At 39.8% G+C, this 19,547-nt stretch overlaps 1 protein-coding gene across 6 annotated transcripts in view; it reads left to right on the top strand.

Moving 5' to 3' along the window:
• LIN54 (lin-54 DREAM MuvB core complex component) overlaps positions 1–19,547 on the top strand; it is an 89,107-nt gene that overhangs the window by 24,919 nt on the left and 44,641 nt on the right. For 4 of the 6 annotated variants that reach the window (XM_053597158.1, XM_053597085.1, XM_053597239.1 and 1 more), the window contains exons 2-3: positions 13,351–14,066; positions 19,089–19,212. In XM_053597158.1, coding sequence (XP_053453133.1) covers positions 13,383–14,066; positions 19,089–19,212 — 808 coding nt within the window. In that variant the 5' untranslated portion in view covers positions 13,351–13,382. The remainder of the gene's footprint in view (positions 1–13,350; positions 14,067–19,088; positions 19,213–19,547) is intronic. The other 2 variants (XM_053597316.1, XM_053597398.1) reach the window with 1 other exon arrangement.

Raw genomic sequence — 19,547 nt, 5'->3', positions numbered from 1 at the left:
ACTCGTGGGCTTCGGTGATTCTCCTGCCTCAGCCTCCCAAGTAGCTGGGACTACAGGCACCCGCCACAACGCCCAGCTATTTTTGTTGTTGTTGTTGTTGCAGTTTGGCCGGGGCTGGGCCTGAACCCACCACCCTCGTCATATGGGGCCGGCGCCCGGCTCACTGAGCCACAGGCGCCGCCCCAGAATACATACTTTTTTCAAGTGCAGGTGCACTTGGAATTTTCTCTAAGATAGACCATATACTGAGTCATGAAGTAAATTTCTGATCTTTGTTCTCTGATAATAAAATTAAATTAGTAATAAGTCAGCTAGGTATTTTGGAATTAGATAGCACATTTTATTTTTATATTTTTTACTTTTTATTTATTTTTTGAGACAGTCTCAAGCTGTTGCCCTGGGTAGAGTGTTGTGGTGTCACAGCTCACAGCAACCTCAAACTCTTGGGCTTGAAGTGATTCTCTTGCCTCAGCCTCCCAAGTAGCTGGGACTATAGGCGCCCGCCATAATGCCTGGCTTTTTAAAATTTGTTTTGGTTGTAGTTGTCATCATTGTTGTTTGGTGGGCTGGACTGGATTTAAACCAGCCAGCTCTGGTGTATATGGGTGGCGCCCTAGCCGCTTGAGCTACAGGCGCTGAGCCTGATAACACATTTTATTATCCATGTATCAAGACAAAATCACAAGGAATATTAGAAAATATTTGAAGCGAATGGTAACAAATGCATACTGAAATTAATGGAATGCATCTAAAGCAGATTTGGGGAAATTTTTCATATTAAAGCTTACTGTAGAAAAAAGAAGGTTTAAAATCAATGATCTAAACCAAGGGGTGATGATTTTTTTTTTTTTTTTTTGTAAAGGGCCATGTAGCAAATATTAATTAATGTTATATTTGAGACTTTGCAGGCCATGTATGTCTGTCACATTTGGGAGTTTTCATGTCCAACCATTTAAAAATGTAAAGAACCATTCTCAGATAGGAAGCAATCCATAAACAGACTATGGGCTGTATTTTGGTGAATACTGATCTGTGCTTCCATCTTAAGATTGTAGAACAAGGCTTGGTGCCTGTAGCTCAGTGACTAAGGGCGCCAGCCACATATACCAAAGCTGGTGGGTTTGGATCCAGCCCAAGCCTGCCAAACAACAATGACAATGACAACCAAAAAATAGATGGGCATTGTGGTGGGCACCTGTAGTCCCAGCTACTTGGGAGGCTGAGACAAGGGAATCACTTAAGCCCAAGAATTGGAGGTTGCTGTGAGCTGGGATGCTATAGCACTCTATCAAGGGTGACATAGTGAGACTTTGTCTCAAAAAAAAAAAAAAAAAAGATTCTAGAACAAATTAAAGCAGACAGAAGGAAGGAGGTAAAGATAGTAGCCAATTAAATAAAAAGTGGACAATTGAGAAAAGCAATGAAACCAAAACTATTGAGAGATCAATAAAATGGATAAATCTCTGGGCAGAGCAGGGGTGTGAAACCTATTCATGTGAGAAGGCTGCATTAATTTAACTGTAATCAAATAAGTCTGCATTCAAGAAACTTCAGTTAGGGCAGCGCCTGTGGATCAAAGGAATAGGGTGCTGGCCCCATATGCTGGACATGGAGGGTTCAAACCCGGCCCGGGCCCAAAACTGCAAAAATAGAAACTTCAATTAGATATACTTAAAAATGGGCATTGTTTTGTAAAAATCTACTTACTATGTACTTAATTCTTTTGTTTTTTTTGAGATAAGAGTCTCACTCTGTCACCGGGTAGAGTGCTGTGCCGTCTATAGCTCACAGCAACCTCAAATTCTTGGGCTCAAGCATTACCCTTGCCTCAGTTTTTCTATTTTTAGTAGCGATGGGGGGGTGGGGTGTCTCGATTTTGGTCAGGCTGTGAGCTCAAGCTATCCACCCTCCTCGGCTCCCAGAGTGCTAGGATTACATGCATGAGCCAGTGAGCCCAGCTATAAAAGCATTTTTCGGGCATGTTACTGAATGTGTGGGTATTTTGCTGCATTTTTCTTTATTTCAGTTGGATTTTATTGTCAAACAATGACTTTAAAATGTCATCTATTGAGAGCTCAATCAATTCTATATGCAGTTCTTTAGGTACCTTGGGGCTAACAACGAGGTGAGGCTGAAATGCTAATTTGAGTGTGATGTCATGATTCTCAAAGTCAGTGAATTGTTTATTGAATCCTGCAATTAATAGGTCTATTACAGCTACATATTTTTCTGATGATTCATTTATATATCATCCTGCTCATCAGTGACCTTTGCTAGCTGGTGAAATATTCATCTGAAATATCCTTTTGAAGAAGTGTTTTGAAAAAAGATAGCTTTTCCCCCAAATGCTTGGATTTTTTTGCCACATTTCATGTATAGACTTAGCTTTACCTTGCAAAAGAAATATTCAGGTCCTTCTGTCAGGGTGGCAGTCTCCTCTCGGAACTTGGTGTCTTCTTGGCTGAAGAATGACCAGATACACCAAAGTGTCAGATCCAGCCTCTTGATGGAGTGACCACAGGCAGGAAGCAATTTCATGAGCAGGTTTTTATATAGAACAGAATAGATCTGTCTCCATGAGTGGAAAGAGACTGACTCACTGACTGACTCACTCTCACTCTCTCACACTCTCAGCATTCTTGAGTTGGTTTTTGCCTTTTATTTGCCTAGTCCCAGGGGAGGGCTTTGGGTGGTGTGGGATGTTACAAAATGATTAACAGGTGTTCTCAAGGCTGCATCTGATTATGTGCGCTCCCTCTCCAAAAGCCCACCTGGATGAATGGGAAAGCCACAATGTAGATTTAAAGCTGGACACTTTAGAGGTGTCCAATCTTTTTTTCCTTCTGCCATACATTAGAAGGAGAAGAGTTATGTTGGGCCACAAGTTAAATGAACCAACACTAACAAAAGCTGATGAGCAAAAACAGACAACAACAACAACAAAAAAACAAGGTCCATGCATAATTTTTGCAATATAAACAAAACGGTCCTCAAAAAAATTGCATGTGACCTGAGAGCTGCAGGTTGATATGATAATTAGCCTTAGGTTACTCTAGGTCACTTTCAAATCCTGTTGTGCCTGGGCTAGGGAATTCCCAGATTGGTAAGGTGTTCACTCCTTTACCAGGTGTAACAGTGGCTCAGGACAGGATTAAGGATAAGGCAGCACCAAGACAGAGTGCCTGCCCTTATTGTCAGGTGAGGTAATTGCTCCAGGCAGCACCAAGACAGGGCACCCTTGCCTCTGGAAGAGCCTAAGGTCCTAGCTATCTACCTAACAGTTTTGATTTGCATGATATCACACAGATGCATTCCTATAGAAATGTTCTTTCATTAATTCACATTGCTGATTTTGTTCTTCGTAAAATTTAACTGTTCTCTTGCAGATAAAATTTTGGCTAACACCTGTCCTTGTGATAGCCAATATACTTTATAATGAGATGGCAAAACCTCATCCTTCAACTTTAGCATGTTAGGAAACTAACACTGATGATGCTATGCTGTATTTGCAAGAATATAGTTAATGATACTTATAACTTGTTGCAAATGTCATTTAAAATAGTAGCTTTAGTACTAATTTTTCTGATGAAAGATATTGTGAAAAGAAATGACAACATCTGGATCTGTTAATACTTTTATATGTGCAATAAACCCTTCATGTTTTCCTGTCATGGAAGGTGCTCCATCTGTAAATACCCTCACTAAATTGTAGTCTAGTTTCACTGCATTTATCTTGAAAGTTGTTGAAGATACCTGTTTCCCATGTTCTGTTCACAAGTGTGCCCAAAGCAAATACCTCTTCATAGCGAAGAAAATCTTCTGTTATTATCTGAATGAAGTATAAACCCCACACCAAATTGGTACTATCAGTTGATTCATCCAAATTAATTGAAGAATGAATATATATTTTCCTTCCAAAGTATTGCATAAAGTTCTGTTAAGTTGAAGGCTAATTCCTACTGCCAATAACTTATGGCCGTATAAGTTATATCATAACTTTCTTTTAGTTGTTTGTACTTTGAAACAATGTTATTGGGGTTTAAGCATCCTGCAACCTTGATAATGCGTTTTTTCGTAATTTCTGTATCCCCGAGTGGCTTCCCTTTTTTCCCCCCAAGTATGTAAGCTTCTTTATAAATTACCTCAGTGGCATTATTTCCAGGTCTTATTGCTGCTTGAAAGAATTCTTTGCTTTTGCCTTTTCTCTTTCAATTTCTGCAATACAATCTTTTGTACCTCTCTCTCTTATTTAAAATACAGTAGAACTGGGTGGCACCGTAGCTCAGTGGGTAGGGGGCTGGCCACATACACCAAGGCTGGTGGGTTTGAACCTGGCCCAAGCCAGCTAAAACAATGACAACTGTAACAATAACAAAAAAAGCCAGGCATTGTGGTGAGTGCCTGTAGTCCCAGCTACTATGGAGGCTGAGGCAAGAGAATCACTTGAGCCCAAGAGTTTGAGGTTGCTGTGAGCTGTGATGTTACAGCACTCTACCTAGGGTGATAGCTTGAGACTCTGTCTCAAAAATAAAATAAAATACAGTAGAACCTGCATAGTTGACTGATTCTTTACATTGACCACCTCCTTAAGTTGACTAATTTTCATCAACTGGACATGCACCTCATGTACGTATCAGTGGAGTTGGCCTAGTTCCTTCTGTTAGCCATCTCTGTATGTTTAACTGTTGCTTGGATGGTCAATTTACAAAGGTTTTACTATATATATATTTGTGGTGCCTATGAGTGTTATAATGCTGATGAGCGTTGAATTTCTTTAATGTTGTTATTGCAGTAACACAAAGTAAGCAAATTATCTTTAGCAGCAAGATAATAATTGCAATTCCTAGTCCTCATTAAAAAAATCTGTTTTTTTTCCTTCAGCATTCTCTTGGTCTTCTTTGACATGGTGGGCTGTTAAGCAGATGGAATTAAGGATGGGTGCAGTGGCACACCTGTAATCCTAGCACTCTGGATTGAGGCGGATGGATTACGTGAGTGCAGGAGTTGGAGACCAGCCTAAGCAAGAGCGAGACCCCATCTTTAAAAATAGCCAGGCGTTGTGGTGGGCACCTGTAGTCCCAGCTATTTGGGAGGCTGAGGCAAGAGAATCGCTTGAGCCCAAGAATTTGAGGTTGCTATGACGCCATGGCACTCTTACCAAAGGGTGACAAAGTGAGACTCTTTCTCCAAAAAAAAAGCAGATGGAATTAAAAAATACTATCAGAGCTGTGCGACAATTCACAAATTCTACTTCAAACAGAAACAGCACACCATTGTCAAAAGCTGGTAACAGATTGGTGTATTTGACCCCCATAAGACTCTTGCCAACTCAGTTGGGGAAAGTTGGAACTAAATCATGAGCATAGCAGCCATCAATTTAGTCCGTATGTCTTATTAATGCGCTGGTCAATATGGGAAGATTATTTCTTTGGAACTTATTTTATTCTTTGGCATTTTAAATATGTTCTTTTTTAAATAAAATAAAAATATAAAAGATGAAAAAATATATTAATGAAAATAAAAGGATTTGTTCTGTCAAATTTGGATTCAGTTAAAAGTCTGCACTTACGGACCTAGAAAGCCACATGTGACTGCTGTAAGGCTGTGGGTTTTACCCAACCCTGAGCCAGACTAATCAAGAGAAAAAAGGAGAGAAGGCAAATTACCAATATGAAGAATGAAGAGAGACTGTTTCTACAGGTCCTACAGATTTTTAAAATAAAAGAACATTACATATAACTTTATGCTAATATAGTTGGCAACTCAGAGGAAATGGACAAATTCCTTGAAAGACACAAACTCTCAGATATCAAAGTTACTCAAAAAGAAAGAGATAACCGTAATAACCCTACCTCTGTTAAAGAAAATGAAGGCCAGGCACAGTGGCTCACTCCTGTAATCTAGCACTTTGGGAGGCCAAGGTGTCATTGCTTGAGACCAAGAATTCGATTTGAGACCTGCCTGAGCAAAAAAATAGAAAAATTAGCCAGGCATGTTGGTGCATGCCTGCAGTTTTGGCTATAAGAAAGGCTGAGACAGGGGAATGGTTTGAGCCCAGGAGTTGGAGGTTGCAGTGAGCTATGATGATCACCATGCTCTAGGCCAGACTACAGATCAAGACTGTCTCCATGGGAAAAAAGAAAAAGGCTGGTCGGATGGTAGTGGGTTATCAGAGCTTATTAACATTAATGTCACTAAAATTGGTATTCAACCCCCCACTGCTAAATTTGACTGGCTTAAAAAAAAAATAAGAAAAAAACAATTGATAGTTTAAAACCTTTCCACAAGAAAACTTTACTCAGGAGCATCCAGCCTTTTACTTTTCTGCCCCAGGTTGGAAGAAGAGTTGTCTTGGGCCGCACATTAAATACACAAAAGCCGATTAGCAAAAAAAAAAGGCCATGCCTACTTTTTTGTAATATCTGACACCATAGGTAAGCAAAAAAGTCCTACAAAATCAGTATGTGGGCTTGGCAGTTAGGGTGCTGGCCACATACACCGGGGCTGGCGGGTTCAAACCTGGCCCGGGCCTGCCAAACAACAACAACTACAACAACAACAAAATAATAGTTGGGAGTTGTGGCAGGCACCTGTTGTCCTAGCTACTTGGGGGGCTGAGGCAAGAGAACCGGTTAAGCCCAAGAGTTGGAGGTTGCTATGAGCTGTTACAGCACAGCACTCTACTGAGGGTGACATTGTGAGACTCTGTCTCAAAAAAAAAAAGATCAGCATGTGGCCTGAGCCAAAGGTTGGGACACCCCTGCTTTATATCTAGGTGGCTTCACTGGTGAATACTAGCAGATATTAAGGATGAAATAAATTATTCTGTGCAAACTTTTCTTGAAAATTGGAAGGAACATACCCAATTATATTAGGCTAGCATTGTATTAGGCAGACACTATAAGAAAACTACAGACCAATATCCTTCATGAATATAGGTAAAAATGTTTAACAACAGGCTGGGTATGGTGGCTCAACACCTGTAATCCTAGCACTCTGGGAGGCCACAGTGGGAGGATCCCTTGAGCTCAGGAATTCAAGACCAGACTGAGAAAAAATGAGACCTTATCTCTACCAAAAAGAGAAAAAATTAGCACCATAGGGGGCACCTGTAGTCCCAGCTACTGGGGAGGCTGAGGCAGGAGGATCACTTGAACCCAAAAGTTTGAGGTCGCTGTGAGCTAGGCTGACGCCGTCGCACTCTAGCCTGGGGCAACAGAGACTCTATCTCAAAAAATAGAAAATTAGCAAAACAATTCATTATATACAAAGAAGTGGGGTTTATGTCAGGAATGCAAAATTGGTTTAATCATCAAAAAAACAATATAATTCATGGACTAAAAAACAAAAAGCCATGATTATTTCAGTTGTTATAGAAAAAGCATATAACTAAATTAAACACACAGTTATGATTAAGAAAAAGACTCAGCAAACTAGGAACAGAAGTAAACTTTCTCAGCCTGGTAAAGGAAATCTTCAAAAAGCCTATACTTGGCTCTGTGCCTGTAGCTCAGTGGCTAGGGCACTGGCCACATAACACCGGGGCTGGCAGTTCAAACCCAGCCAGGGCCTGCCAAACAACAATAACAACTACAACAAAAAAATAGCCAGACATTCTACTGGGCACCTATAGTCCCAGCTACTTGGGAGGCTGAGTGAAGAAAATCACTTAAGCCCAAGAGTTTGAGGTTGCTGTGAGCTGTGATGCCACAGCACTCTACCAAGGGTGACATAGTAAAACTGTCCCCCCCCCCCAAAAAAAAAAAAAGCCTACACTTAACAGATTGGGAAGAAGGGAAGGGTCTCCTCTCAGTCAACATTTTATTGGAGGTCCTAGCAAGTGTAGTAAGGCAAAAGAAATACACATGCTGATTGGAAAAAAAGAAAAACAGATGTTACTTGCAGACAGCATGGATTGTCTTTGTAAAAAATCTGAAGGAATCTACATTAAAAAGCTACTAGATGGCTCGGCGCCTGTGGCTCAAGAGGCTAAGGCGCCAGCCACATACACCTGAGCTGGCGGGTTCGAATCCAGCTCAGGCCCGCCAAACAACAATGATGGCTGCAACCAAAAAATAGCCGGCCGTTGTGGCGGGTGCCTGTAATCCCAGCTACTTGGGAGGTGGAGGCAGGAGAATCGCTTGAGCCCAGGAGTTGGAGGTTGTTGTGAGCTGTGATGGCACGGCACTCTATACAGGGTGACAGCTTGAGGCTCTGTCTCAAATAAATAAATAAATAAAAATAAAAAGCTACTAGAATTAATAAGTGAGTTAGCTAGGTTGTAGGATACACGGTCAGTATACAAAAATCAATTTTATTTCTCTATGCTATTATAGTAAACAGTTGGAAAATGGAGGGAAAGGCCATTTACAGCAGTATCAAAAAACATGAAATACTTAAGGATGAAGTTAATAAAATATCTGTAAGACTTATATATCTGAATTGCTCAACATTGCTAAAATAAATGAGTAGAGAGATACACTGTTGGGAGACCATTCTCCATGGGTCTTAAGAGATGGGGACTCACTCTGTTGCCCAGGCTGAAGTGCAGTGGCTATTCACAGGTGCGATCAGAGTGTACTGCAGCCTTGAACTCCTGATATCAGGGGATCTTCCTGCCTCTTGAGTAGCTGAGACTATAGGTGTGTATCTTTGTGCCCAGCTTCTTTTCAGGTCTTTGCATTTCTATACCTCTTGCAAGAGAGTGACAACCCTGTTAAGTGCTCTTTTCAAGGATATTTGTATAGCAGACTGCTTTGGACAATAGAAGTAGTATCTTCCTGCTGTAGAAAAAGGGCAGGTTTGCTTCAGCCCATTATAAAAATTTGGGTTCTTCAGGTTCAGGGTTCCTCAGTTGCAGTGCAAACCCACTGTATTTTGTGGCATCTACCTAGGCCCCACCATGTCTTCCCTCTGGAACTTGGGGCTTTTGGGAAACTAATACCTATTTGATACTCAAGTTTCTTGCTGTGCTCCGAGTAAAGGACCTTTGTCTTTGACCCAGCACTATTGAGTCTTTTGCCAGTATCCATGAAACTGGCTACTTTGTTAGCTTGCAAAGAAGGTATAGGAAGGTGCCTGTGGCTCAAGGAGTAGTGCGCTGGCCCCATACACCAGAGGTGGTGGGTTCAAAACTGACTCCGGCCGAAAAAACTACAAATAAAATAAAACTTAAAAAAAAAAAAAAAAAAGAAGGTATAAAATCTCAGACCCCTCACAGGTCTTGATGGTTTTAACCATGAGGATGGGTGCTAGTAGAGGCCTGGCTTTCTGAAAGAGCAAAGATAAAGGTTTTTTGGGTGAGATTGGGAGATATGAAAATACCCCCTGGCATCTGGAAGTGAATGGTCTCACCCAGGTGGTGGGCAAGGGCAGTAGGGACAGGGGAGTAAGTCCTGTTCTATGCGTTAAGGAATATTTACAGGGTTAGCTGATAGGTAGAATTGAAACAAGCTGCCTGAATGGTGCTTTGTTATTGTATGCTCAAATCCATGGCTTCTGCTCAAAGGCAGTGTGGCTGTAGCTGTGAGTCAAGGAGTCTTCAAAGCTGAAAAAATGGTTTTAGCAATGAGACTGTAACTGTGTGGACTGAAAACCTTAGAAGTTTGGTTGAGCTGCAGGGATGAGTGCTTAAAAATGAAAGTAAATGCAAAGCTTTGCTTATTGGTGTGGAACCACTGCCTCCCTGTGTGAACTGACCTCTCCTTCCCTCTACTCTTTAACTTCAGGTGCTTTAAGGAAAAAGATGACTGGGGTTGGGCACAGGTCTCCAAGTAGGGGATGGATGAAAGGCCATGTCCATGTGTCTAAATATGCACATGGGGGAACTTCAGGAAGAGGAGGGAATCAAGCTTTTATGGCTCTGTTGATTTCTTTGCTCATGCAAAGAAGTCATCATTCAATGGGGGTGCGGTATCCAGAGTCAACTAATGGGGTTCAGGAAAGGTGTATAGTAGGGGGAGAAAGCTAATGTGACTGTGGGTGGGGCCCTTTGTTGTGTACTTTTGTGACTTTGATTGCTAAGTGTGTATTTGGTGTTGATATTTTATGAACACCCGTAAGTGCCACAGGGGCAGGATCGGAAGGAGCTGCGTATAAAGGAGTGCTTTGGGACCCTAAAACCCCAGTGATTCCTTTGAGATACAGGTTATTATGACTGATGTTTTTGCAGTATGTGTAGAGAACTCATCCAACCCAATCAGAATAGTATAAGTTCACTATTTTTTTCCAAAAAAGACAAAGATTTCAATAGGCAGTTGTCAGAGGAAGAAAACACAAATAGACAGTATGCACATGAGAAGGCGCACAGCAGCGTTAGTCCTCCGGGAATTGCAAATTGAAACCTCACTCGCTAGAATGGCTAAAATTTGGATTTGGGGGTTTTGTTTTGTTTTGGTTTTGGGGTTTTTTTTGAGACAAGGTTTTACTCTGTTGCCTGGGCTAAAGTGCTTTGATGTCCCCATAGCTCACTGCAAACTCAAACTCCTGGGCTCAGAGGGTCTTCTTGCGGCAGCCTCAGGTGTATACTACCTCACCTGGCTAATTTTTGTATTTAATGTAGAGATGGGGTCTGCTATGTTGCCCACGTCTTGAATTCCTGGCCTCAAAAGATCCTCCCATCTCAGCCTCCCAAAGTGCTAGGATTACAGGCATGAGCCACCACACCCAGCCAAGAATTGGTAAAATTAAAAAGACCAACAGAGTGGCAATTACCAGTGTTGGTGAGGCTATGAAGCTCTCATACATTGCTGGTGAGTATATAAGGTGGTACAGTCATGTTGGGAGATAGTTTGTTAATTTTGTGCAAAATTAAAAATAAGCTTACCTTATCTAGCAGTTCTTCTACTCAAAATAAATGAAAAAATGTATCCATAAAAACTTGAACTTGGATGTTCATAGCAGCATTATTCAAAATAGTTCCAAACTAGAAACATTCTTAATGTCCATTAATAGGTGAATGCATTTACAAATTGTGGGACATTTGAACAGTGGAATATTGCTCATAGTAAAAAGGAACACAACTATTACTAAGTATAAAAATAAATCTTAAAAAGTATGCTGAAGGTGGGTGCCGTGGCTTGTACATCTGTAATCCTAGGACTTTGGGAGTTCAAGGTGGGAGGATCACTTGAGCCCAGGATTTGGAGACCAGCCTGGCGATTGCAAGGCCCTGGTTCTCCAAAAACTTAAAAAATTACCCAGTTGTGGTGGTGTGTGCCTATAGTTCCAGCTACTTGGCAGGCTGAGGCAGGAGGATCACTTGAACCTAGAATTGGAGAATGCAATGAGCCGGTGTCAATGCCTCTGCACTTTACCCTGGGCAACAACAGAGTGAGACTCCCTCCCTCAAAAAAATACATGCTGAGGGCGGCGCCTGTGGCTCAAAGGAGTAGGGCACCAGCCCCATATGCCGGAGGTGGCGGGTTCAAACCCAGCCATGGCCAGAAACTGCCAAAAAAAAAATGCTAAAAGGAGAAAAACCTCATACTATATGATTGCTTTATGTCATGAGTATATAATACAGTATTTCACTTATATAAAGTTGTAGAATGAACAAAAAAGGCAAAACTAATCTGTAATGATAAAACAGACCAGTAGTTGTATAGGGTGAGATTTCAAGATAGGAGGTTGACTACAAAAGAGTAGATTTATTTACAATAGATTTATTTTTTTCTCTATTTAAAAAACCAGTGGTAAAAATTTAAGACAATATAATCGGGACATATAAAATGATTAACTTTGGCATTATAAAAACCTGAGTTTGCATCCTGGTTCTACTATTTATTAGCTCTGTGACCTTGGGCAAATTATTTGACCTTTCTGAATTTCCTCATCTGTAAAATGGGGATGATGGTGGTACCTATATCAGAGTTGTCATGAGGCTAAATTATGTCATCACTGATGCATAGTAAACTCTCAGTAATGATGGTTTATTTTGGCAATAGTAGTATTTGCCGGTGCTGATAATTATAATTTTCCCCTTATGTGTGTTACTCTTTTTTTTTTTTTTTTTTTGAGACAGAGTCTTACTGTGTTGCTCTCAGTAGAGTACTGTGATGTCACAGCTCACAGCAACCTCCAACTCTTGGGCTTAAGCGATTACTTTGCCTCAGCCTCCCAAGAAGCTGGGACTACGGGCACCTGCCACAACGCCCAGCCATTTTTCCGTGGCAGTTGTCATTGTTGTTTACCTGGCCCGGCTGGGTTCGAACTCGCCGGCCTTGGTGTATGTGGCCAGTGCCCTACCCACCGAGCTCTGGGTGCCACCTATGTGTGTTACTCTTAACCTTGGGGTGCATATTGTATCTTTATATTTTAAAAAAGGGAAGAAAAGAAAGCTGCTGATGAGGTTTCTGTGGATCTTTGATGTTCTCTATTTTGTTTAACATAAACATGCTGTGCTGTCTTCAATGTGGGAAGAGAATGGAATTGATTCCTTTATTGGAAGTTCTACATGACCTTTGGCTAAAAGCATCACAGCCCTAATTTGTCCATAATCTGCTTTATTATTATTACCATTATTTTTCCTTTATGAAGAATGGTCACACACTTCTTAAATGGTTCCGTTTTTGACTCCCCCCCCCCCCCCCCGCTTCGGTTTTTGGCCGGGGCTGGGTTTGAACCCGCAACCTCCGGCATATGGGGCCAGCGCCCTACTCCTTTGAGCCACAGGCGCCACCCCTTTTTGACATTTTTAAATGGATGAGGAGGATCTTCTTTCCAAATAACAGTTTTCTTGGTATTACACCAATTGATCAAACTTATAAGACCACCTGAGCTGAGATGGATTACTCTAGAAACTCCTTTAACATGAAATTGGGGTATTTAATGAACTTTTATAAATGGTATGGTATCCCCATATTAGGACTTAGCTCGTTGGAAATTTTTTAATAATTTCCAGTATGTTAATATTTAAATCTTTATTTCTTGTGTGGTTAGCAGTTTTCAAGTCTGCCAGTGAGAGAGGGGAAAAACTGGAAAGATGATCAGGCACATCAAAGATAAAATAGTTTTATGAGTCATTGAAAGGGAGTTTCAAGTGATTTTATGATTTAGTGTTGGCTGAATGCAGGACATTTTTGGATTGAGACAAGGTGAATAAGAGTATTTGCTTCTAGTTTTGTTTTCCATACGACTTATACTTCATGTGTTAAAATGGTTTAACCCAAGTAAGAAATAAATGCATTAATATAGTCCTGGTTAAAAACAAAAGCATCAAGCATATCCTTCATTCAATTATATATCAGTGAGGTGGTTATTTTGTCATTTGTATTTTTCTTAAAATTTTTTTGTCTCTTAATGTGTTTCGAAAGCTAGCAACTTATCCATGTTTTTCAACTTTCATTGCAGTGCCTGATCAGCTTTCTAGCAGGAGAACCATCATGGAGGTGGTGCCAGCCGAGGTGAATAGTTTGCTTCCAGAGGAGATAATGGACACTGGTATAACTTTAGTGGATGATGATAGTATTGAGGCTGTTATTGTTTCATCCCCAATTCCCATGGAGACAGAACTGGAAGAAATTGTCAACATAAATTCTACTGGTGACTCTACAGCCACGCCCATTTCCACGGAACCAATCACAGTGTACAGTAACCACACTAACCAAGTTGCAGTGAATACCACAATTACTAAAGCAGATTCTAATACCACAGTGAAACCAGCTTTTCCAAGTGGCCTTCAAAAACTTGGTGCTCAGACTCCTGTGACTATATCAGCCAATCAGATTATTTTAAACAAAGTATCACAGACATCTGATATAAAACTTGGCAATCAGACCCTTAAACCAGATGGACAGAAGTTAATTTTAACAACTTTGGGCAAGTCTGGTTCACCAATTGTTCTAGCACTACCCCATAGCCAACTACCCCAGGCTCAGAAAGTTACAACTCAGGCCCAGTCAGGAGATGCTAAATTACCACCGCAGCAGATTAAAGTAGTTACCATTGGAGGGAGGCCAGAGGTGAAACCTGTCATTGGTGTCTCAGCATTGACCCCAGGAAGCCAGCTGATTAATACTACAACTCAGCCCTCTGTGTTACAGACCCAACAATTAAAAACAGTACAGGTAAAAAAAAAAAAAAAAAAAAAAAGGAGGCTTATTAAAATGCATGTTAAAAAAGTTAAACTGTTTCATAGCTGTGTTTGTAGGGCTATTAAATGCATAGTTGTTACTGAATTCTTTTGAATGTTGCTTTAAGTAATTGTGTGTTTTTTTAAAGTTTGATGTGTCTAATGCTTATGAAAATTTTTGCTGGAGAACTTAGAGCAAACTTAATTTTGGTTAAATTCCAAGTTAGTTTATGTATAACCTTTTACTCATTTTTAAATGCATTTTCTTCTTCTTGGTAGTTTGAATACAAAGATGTTTTGCTGGTGTAAAGATACCAGGCTTTGCTGGGCTTTCAAAAAATTACTGAGACAGAGTTTTTTTCAGTAAACAGATGGCCAAAGGATAGGAAAACTTTGTTGCTCTGAGAAACCCTCAGAGCTAGCAATAGTGCATGCTGGCCGGCATGGGCCTTTTATTTGGAGTTTACTGTTCATCGCCATCACTCATGTTTGCAATATGGGAAAGATGGAAGTGACAAGTGATGGAAGATGATGTTATAGCTTTAGAGTTGGACCAGCTGGATTTGCATTGCCTCTATGCCATCAGCCAGTTATGGAACTTTGGGAAGGTTACTGTTCTGAGTTTTTTACTTTAGCTTAAGATAAGTGTTCAATCGCAATGAGATAGTATAGTTCTCAAAACACTGAGGAATCTTCCAAACGGTACTTATTATTAGTATGAATAGTACCTTACGTTAGAAGGTTACTAAAACACATGTTAAGTGATTTTCAGGGTTTTTTTTTTTTTAGATTAATTAATTTTTTGTTTGTTTGTTTTGTTTGTTTGAGGCAGAGTCTCACTTTGTCGCCGATGGTAGCTATGCCATGATGTCATAGCTCACAGCAACCTCAAACTCGTGGTCTCAAAGTGATTCTTGCCTCAGCCTCCCAAGGAGCTGGGACTACAGGTGCCTGCCACAATGCCTGGCTATTTTTATTTATTTATATATTTTTGAGACAGAGTCTCATTATGTTGCCCTTGGTAGAGTGCCCTGGCGTCACGGCTCACAGCAACCTCAAACTCTTAGGCTTAAGTGATTCTCTTGCTTCAGCCTCCCAAGTGGCTGGGACTACAGGCGCCCGCCATCATGCGGGTATATTTTTTTGGTTGCAGTTGTCATTGTTGTTTGGCAGGCCCAGGCTGGATTTGTAGCTGCCATTTCTGGTGTATGTGGCTGGCGTCCTTAGCCTCTGAGCTACAGGCACCAAGCCACTGCTATTTTTTTTTTTTTTTTTTAGAGACGGGGTTTTGCTCTTGCTCAGGCTGGTCTTGAACTCTTGAGGGCAAGGGATCCACCCACCTCAGCCTTCCAGAATGCTGGGATTACTGGCATGAGCTACCTTACTCAATACCCAACTATTTTTAGAAATGGGGGTCTCACTCTTGCTCAGGTTAGTCTTGAACTCCTGAGTTCAGGCAATCCACCCGCTTCAGCCTCCCAGAGTGCTAGGATTACAGGTGTGAGCCACAGTACCTGGCCATAAAACAAGTTTTAACAATTAAACCTCTTTGTTTTTATTGTCAGTACTTGGGAATTAGAGTAGAGAACTAATGGATACAAGCACCCTAGGATCAGTTGAGCCCAAGAGTTTGAGGTTGCTGTGAACTATGATGGCAGGGCACTGTACCTGAGTGTGACCGAGTGAGATTTTTGTCCCCAACACAAAACAAAACTTGTTTGTTTTATTATTGTTACTTTTCTAAAACCTGATTCTATTTATTAAAAAGTAACTTCTATTTAAAAAGGTAACAGGAACAGGACAGTGCCTGTAGCTCAGTGGGTAGGGCGCTGGCCACATACACCAAGGCTGGTGGGTTTGAACCTGGCCCAGGTCAGCTAAAACAACAATGACAACTACAACAACAGCAACAAAAAAACCGGGCTTTGTGGCGGGTGCCTGTAGTCCCACTACTTGGGAGGTCAAGACAAGGGAATCACTTAAGCCCAAGAGTTTGAGGTTGCCGTGAGCTGTGACACCAGAGCACCCTACTGAGGGCTACATAGTAAGACTGTCTCAAAAAAAATAAAAAAGAAAGAAAGAAAAGGTAACAGAAACAAAAGGGATGCATTTAGAATATTGTTTTATTTGTCCAGTTATTTTTAGGCAACTCAAATCTTTCCATCTCAGAAACATTCTGCAAAGTTCTGAAGCAGAGAAAAAAACCCAAATAAAAAACTGCCCCTACGTGTATATGTTTTTCTTTTTAGACAGCAGAATATTTAGTTTAGTATTACATAGAGTGTATAATTCTGGTCTTTTCTTTTTCCTAGCTAGTCCTCTGTGTTGTCTTAAGTTTAATCAGAGTATTGAGACTTTTAGACTATGGTCAGCAGGGAAGGGTGGAAGGAGACTGAGCTTGGACAATGAAGGGAAGAGGTGACAGTTGAGAGCAGAGTCAGTTGCAGAGGTACAGTGACCCTTGATAACAGACATAAAAGCACTTCCCCACCTTCCTGTGCACACAGTATGAGAGTCGTAAATTACAATCTGTTTGGGACAACATACTCCTTACTAGCTCCCGAATCTGTTCAGTGCAGTGCCCCAGATTACATGCTCGTATTATTTGAGACATATTTAGCTACCTTATTTGTAAAGGTTTTTTTCTTAATCTGTTGATTATATAAACTTGTTGAAAATGGCCCTTTATGCTTTGTTTTACTTAATGAAGTAATACTGGTCTACGATAGTTTAGAATTCATAATGCAAAAAAATCATAGTTTGTTAATGGAACTGGAAGTTGTTATTTTCAGCAATGCTTTGCTAAAGAAATAGCAACAAGAGCAAGATGAAATTGTTACTTGAATAGTGTATTTTTTGTTGTATTGTTTATATTTTTCTCTTATTGGTAAGTATTCATATACTCAAATGATTGCGAAAATCAGTTAAAAATGGGGAAATAAGTTAAGTCCATAATCTTTGTAGCTAGATAAGGATTTCTGGCATATCCAGAATATCAGTACTTGTGCTTCTTGAGATCATTAATGCTTTGTATGTAGGTAAAATTTTGACTGTCTTTAGAGTTTTAGGTCTATAATCACACTTGGGAAATACTTTTCTTGTATGTCTGTAAATTGCACCACCTTTCTATGGTACAATTATAGATTTATTTGGGTATGTCATAGTTTTGCAATTGGGTATTTTTAAATATAGTAATGATTGCCTTATTTTTAAAAAAATTATTTGTATTTCTTATGTATTGTATTTTGTTAATAACAGGTCCTGAACACAAGAAAGTAATTATTTTCTGAATGTAAGATTATTTGTTGTTTAATTTATAATTTGAAGCACAAAGAACTGATATTTATCTAGTCCTATGATCTGTTAAAGCTTCTGGTATATTTCTGTTATTCAAGCTGGTTATGTTCATTCTTTTGAGTCATAATTTCTGATAACAAATTGTACTTTCAGGGTCCAAATTTTCATATCTGCCAAAAGAGAAAATTAATATTTAAGGTGCTTCACCCTCTAAATTCTTTGATTTTTATTATTGGTAAATTTCTGCTACTGAATTTCAGAAGCAACTGTGTCTTTGCATATGGTGATAATTTCAATATTAAAATATTGGTAACTCTGTCTTTGAGTTGTGGAGAATTTTAGTTCAGGCCAACAGTGTGCCAATATATAACTTAAGATCAAAGATGAATAAAATAGGCTCGGCACCTGTAGTTCAGCGGCTAGGGCACCAACCACATATAGTGGAGCTGGTGGATTTGAACCAGCCAGGGCCTGCCAAACAACAACGACAATTACAATAACAACAACAACAACAACAACAATAAAATAGTGGTTAGGCACCAGCCACATATACCAAGGGTGGCTGGTTTGAACCTGGCCCAGGCCAACTTAACCACAATGACAACTATATCAAAAAAAGATGGGCGCCTGTAGTCCTAGCTACTCGGGAGGCTAAGACAAGAGAATCGCTTGAGCCCAAGAGTTTGAAGTTGCTGTGAACTGTGACATCACGGTACTCTACTGAGGGTGCAACTGTGTCTCAAAAAAAAAAGATTGAATAAAACAGAGACTCTCCCTTGATGGAATTTAAAGTACCGTAAACAGTATCTGAGTAAATAATATTTCAGAGCCTTTGCCTTTTGTTTTTTTTTTTTTTTTTTTGGAGATAGAGTCTCCCTCGGTAGAGTGCCATAGCGTCCACAGCTCACAACAACCTCAAACTCTTGGGCCTAAGCGATTCTCTTGACTCAGCCTCCCAAGTAGCTGGGACTACAGGTGCCCGCCACAATGCCTTGCTATGTTTTGATTACAGTTGTCGTTGTTTAGCAGACCCGGGCCAGGCTCCAACCAGCCAGCCTTGGTATATGTGACTGGCATCCTATTCACTGAGCTACGAGCCAGCAAGCCAGCACAGAGCCTTTGCCTTTTTAATAGTCTTTGTTCTACCAGAATTGTTTCTTTGTATCCTAAGACTTTTACTTGTTTAGTTCTTCCTTTATTCCTGATACAGATCTAAAGTTGAAAATCTAATCATAAGCCTATCTTTGATGCATATTTATATTTTGCATTTAGGGGCCAATGTAATTGTATATGTATACAGGTGGTGTCATTATTTGTACTATACTTTCTTAACTTTATCCTTTTCTTGAATAATTTGTTGTTTTGAAAAAGAATGTTGCTGTGCCATAATGTTTATCATTAAACATTAAATGTTAAAGATCGTTGATCTGCTTTTCATCATATGCATATACATGTATCAAAGGGACTAACATAAGGATTTAAAATAAAAGGCCAAGATATTGTTACATATGGGCTTAAGCATTCAATTATATTAATATTTTGATGAATGGCTGTATTTTAAATGTTTTTAACCTCGATACATTGATTTTTTTTAAATGTTTTACAAGTATCGCTGTGTATAAATCTTTTGTATTTTGTATTCAAAAATTTGCATAAAAATTTTGATTTATTAGGTCTTTCATAGAAACAAATGGTCTTCACAGATATTTGTATGTTTCAGATTGCTAAGAAGCCTCGAACACCAACCTCTGGCCCAGTAATCACGAAGCTGATCTTTGCAAAACCAATTAATAGTAAAGCAGTTACAGGACAGACAACTCAAGTCTCACCTCCAGTCATTGCAGGTTATATTTCTTTATGGCTTATTAAGCTGTGTATTTATCTTCCTTTTAAATTTAAAAAGGGCTGTTCTGCCACCTTAAAATGTTTTAATGAAACAAGTATAGCTTATTATTATAAGCAAAACTAGTTAGTAAAGAATGTTATGCTTAGTAAATGAATGCCTCAAGCAAAATGCCTTGTCTCCACTTAAGTCTCCTGAGGTTTTAGCAGCAATTTACCATGAAAGTAGCAAATTCTTAGAATCTTATAGTACTAACTAACATTCATATAGTGCTTACTATGTGCCAGGCAACATCCTTAGCTCCTTACATATGGTGACTTAGGTAATTCTCCAGTA

Source organism: Nycticebus coucang, chromosome 1 (genome assembly GCF_027406575.1).
Source record: "Nycticebus coucang isolate mNycCou1 chromosome 1, mNycCou1.pri, whole genome shotgun sequence".
In the NCBI taxonomy this organism is placed as follows: Eukaryota; Metazoa; Chordata; class Mammalia; order Primates; family Lorisidae; genus Nycticebus; species Nycticebus coucang.
Note: the sequence above shows the minus strand (reverse complement) of the source record. Positions and strands in the feature narration are given on the sequence as shown.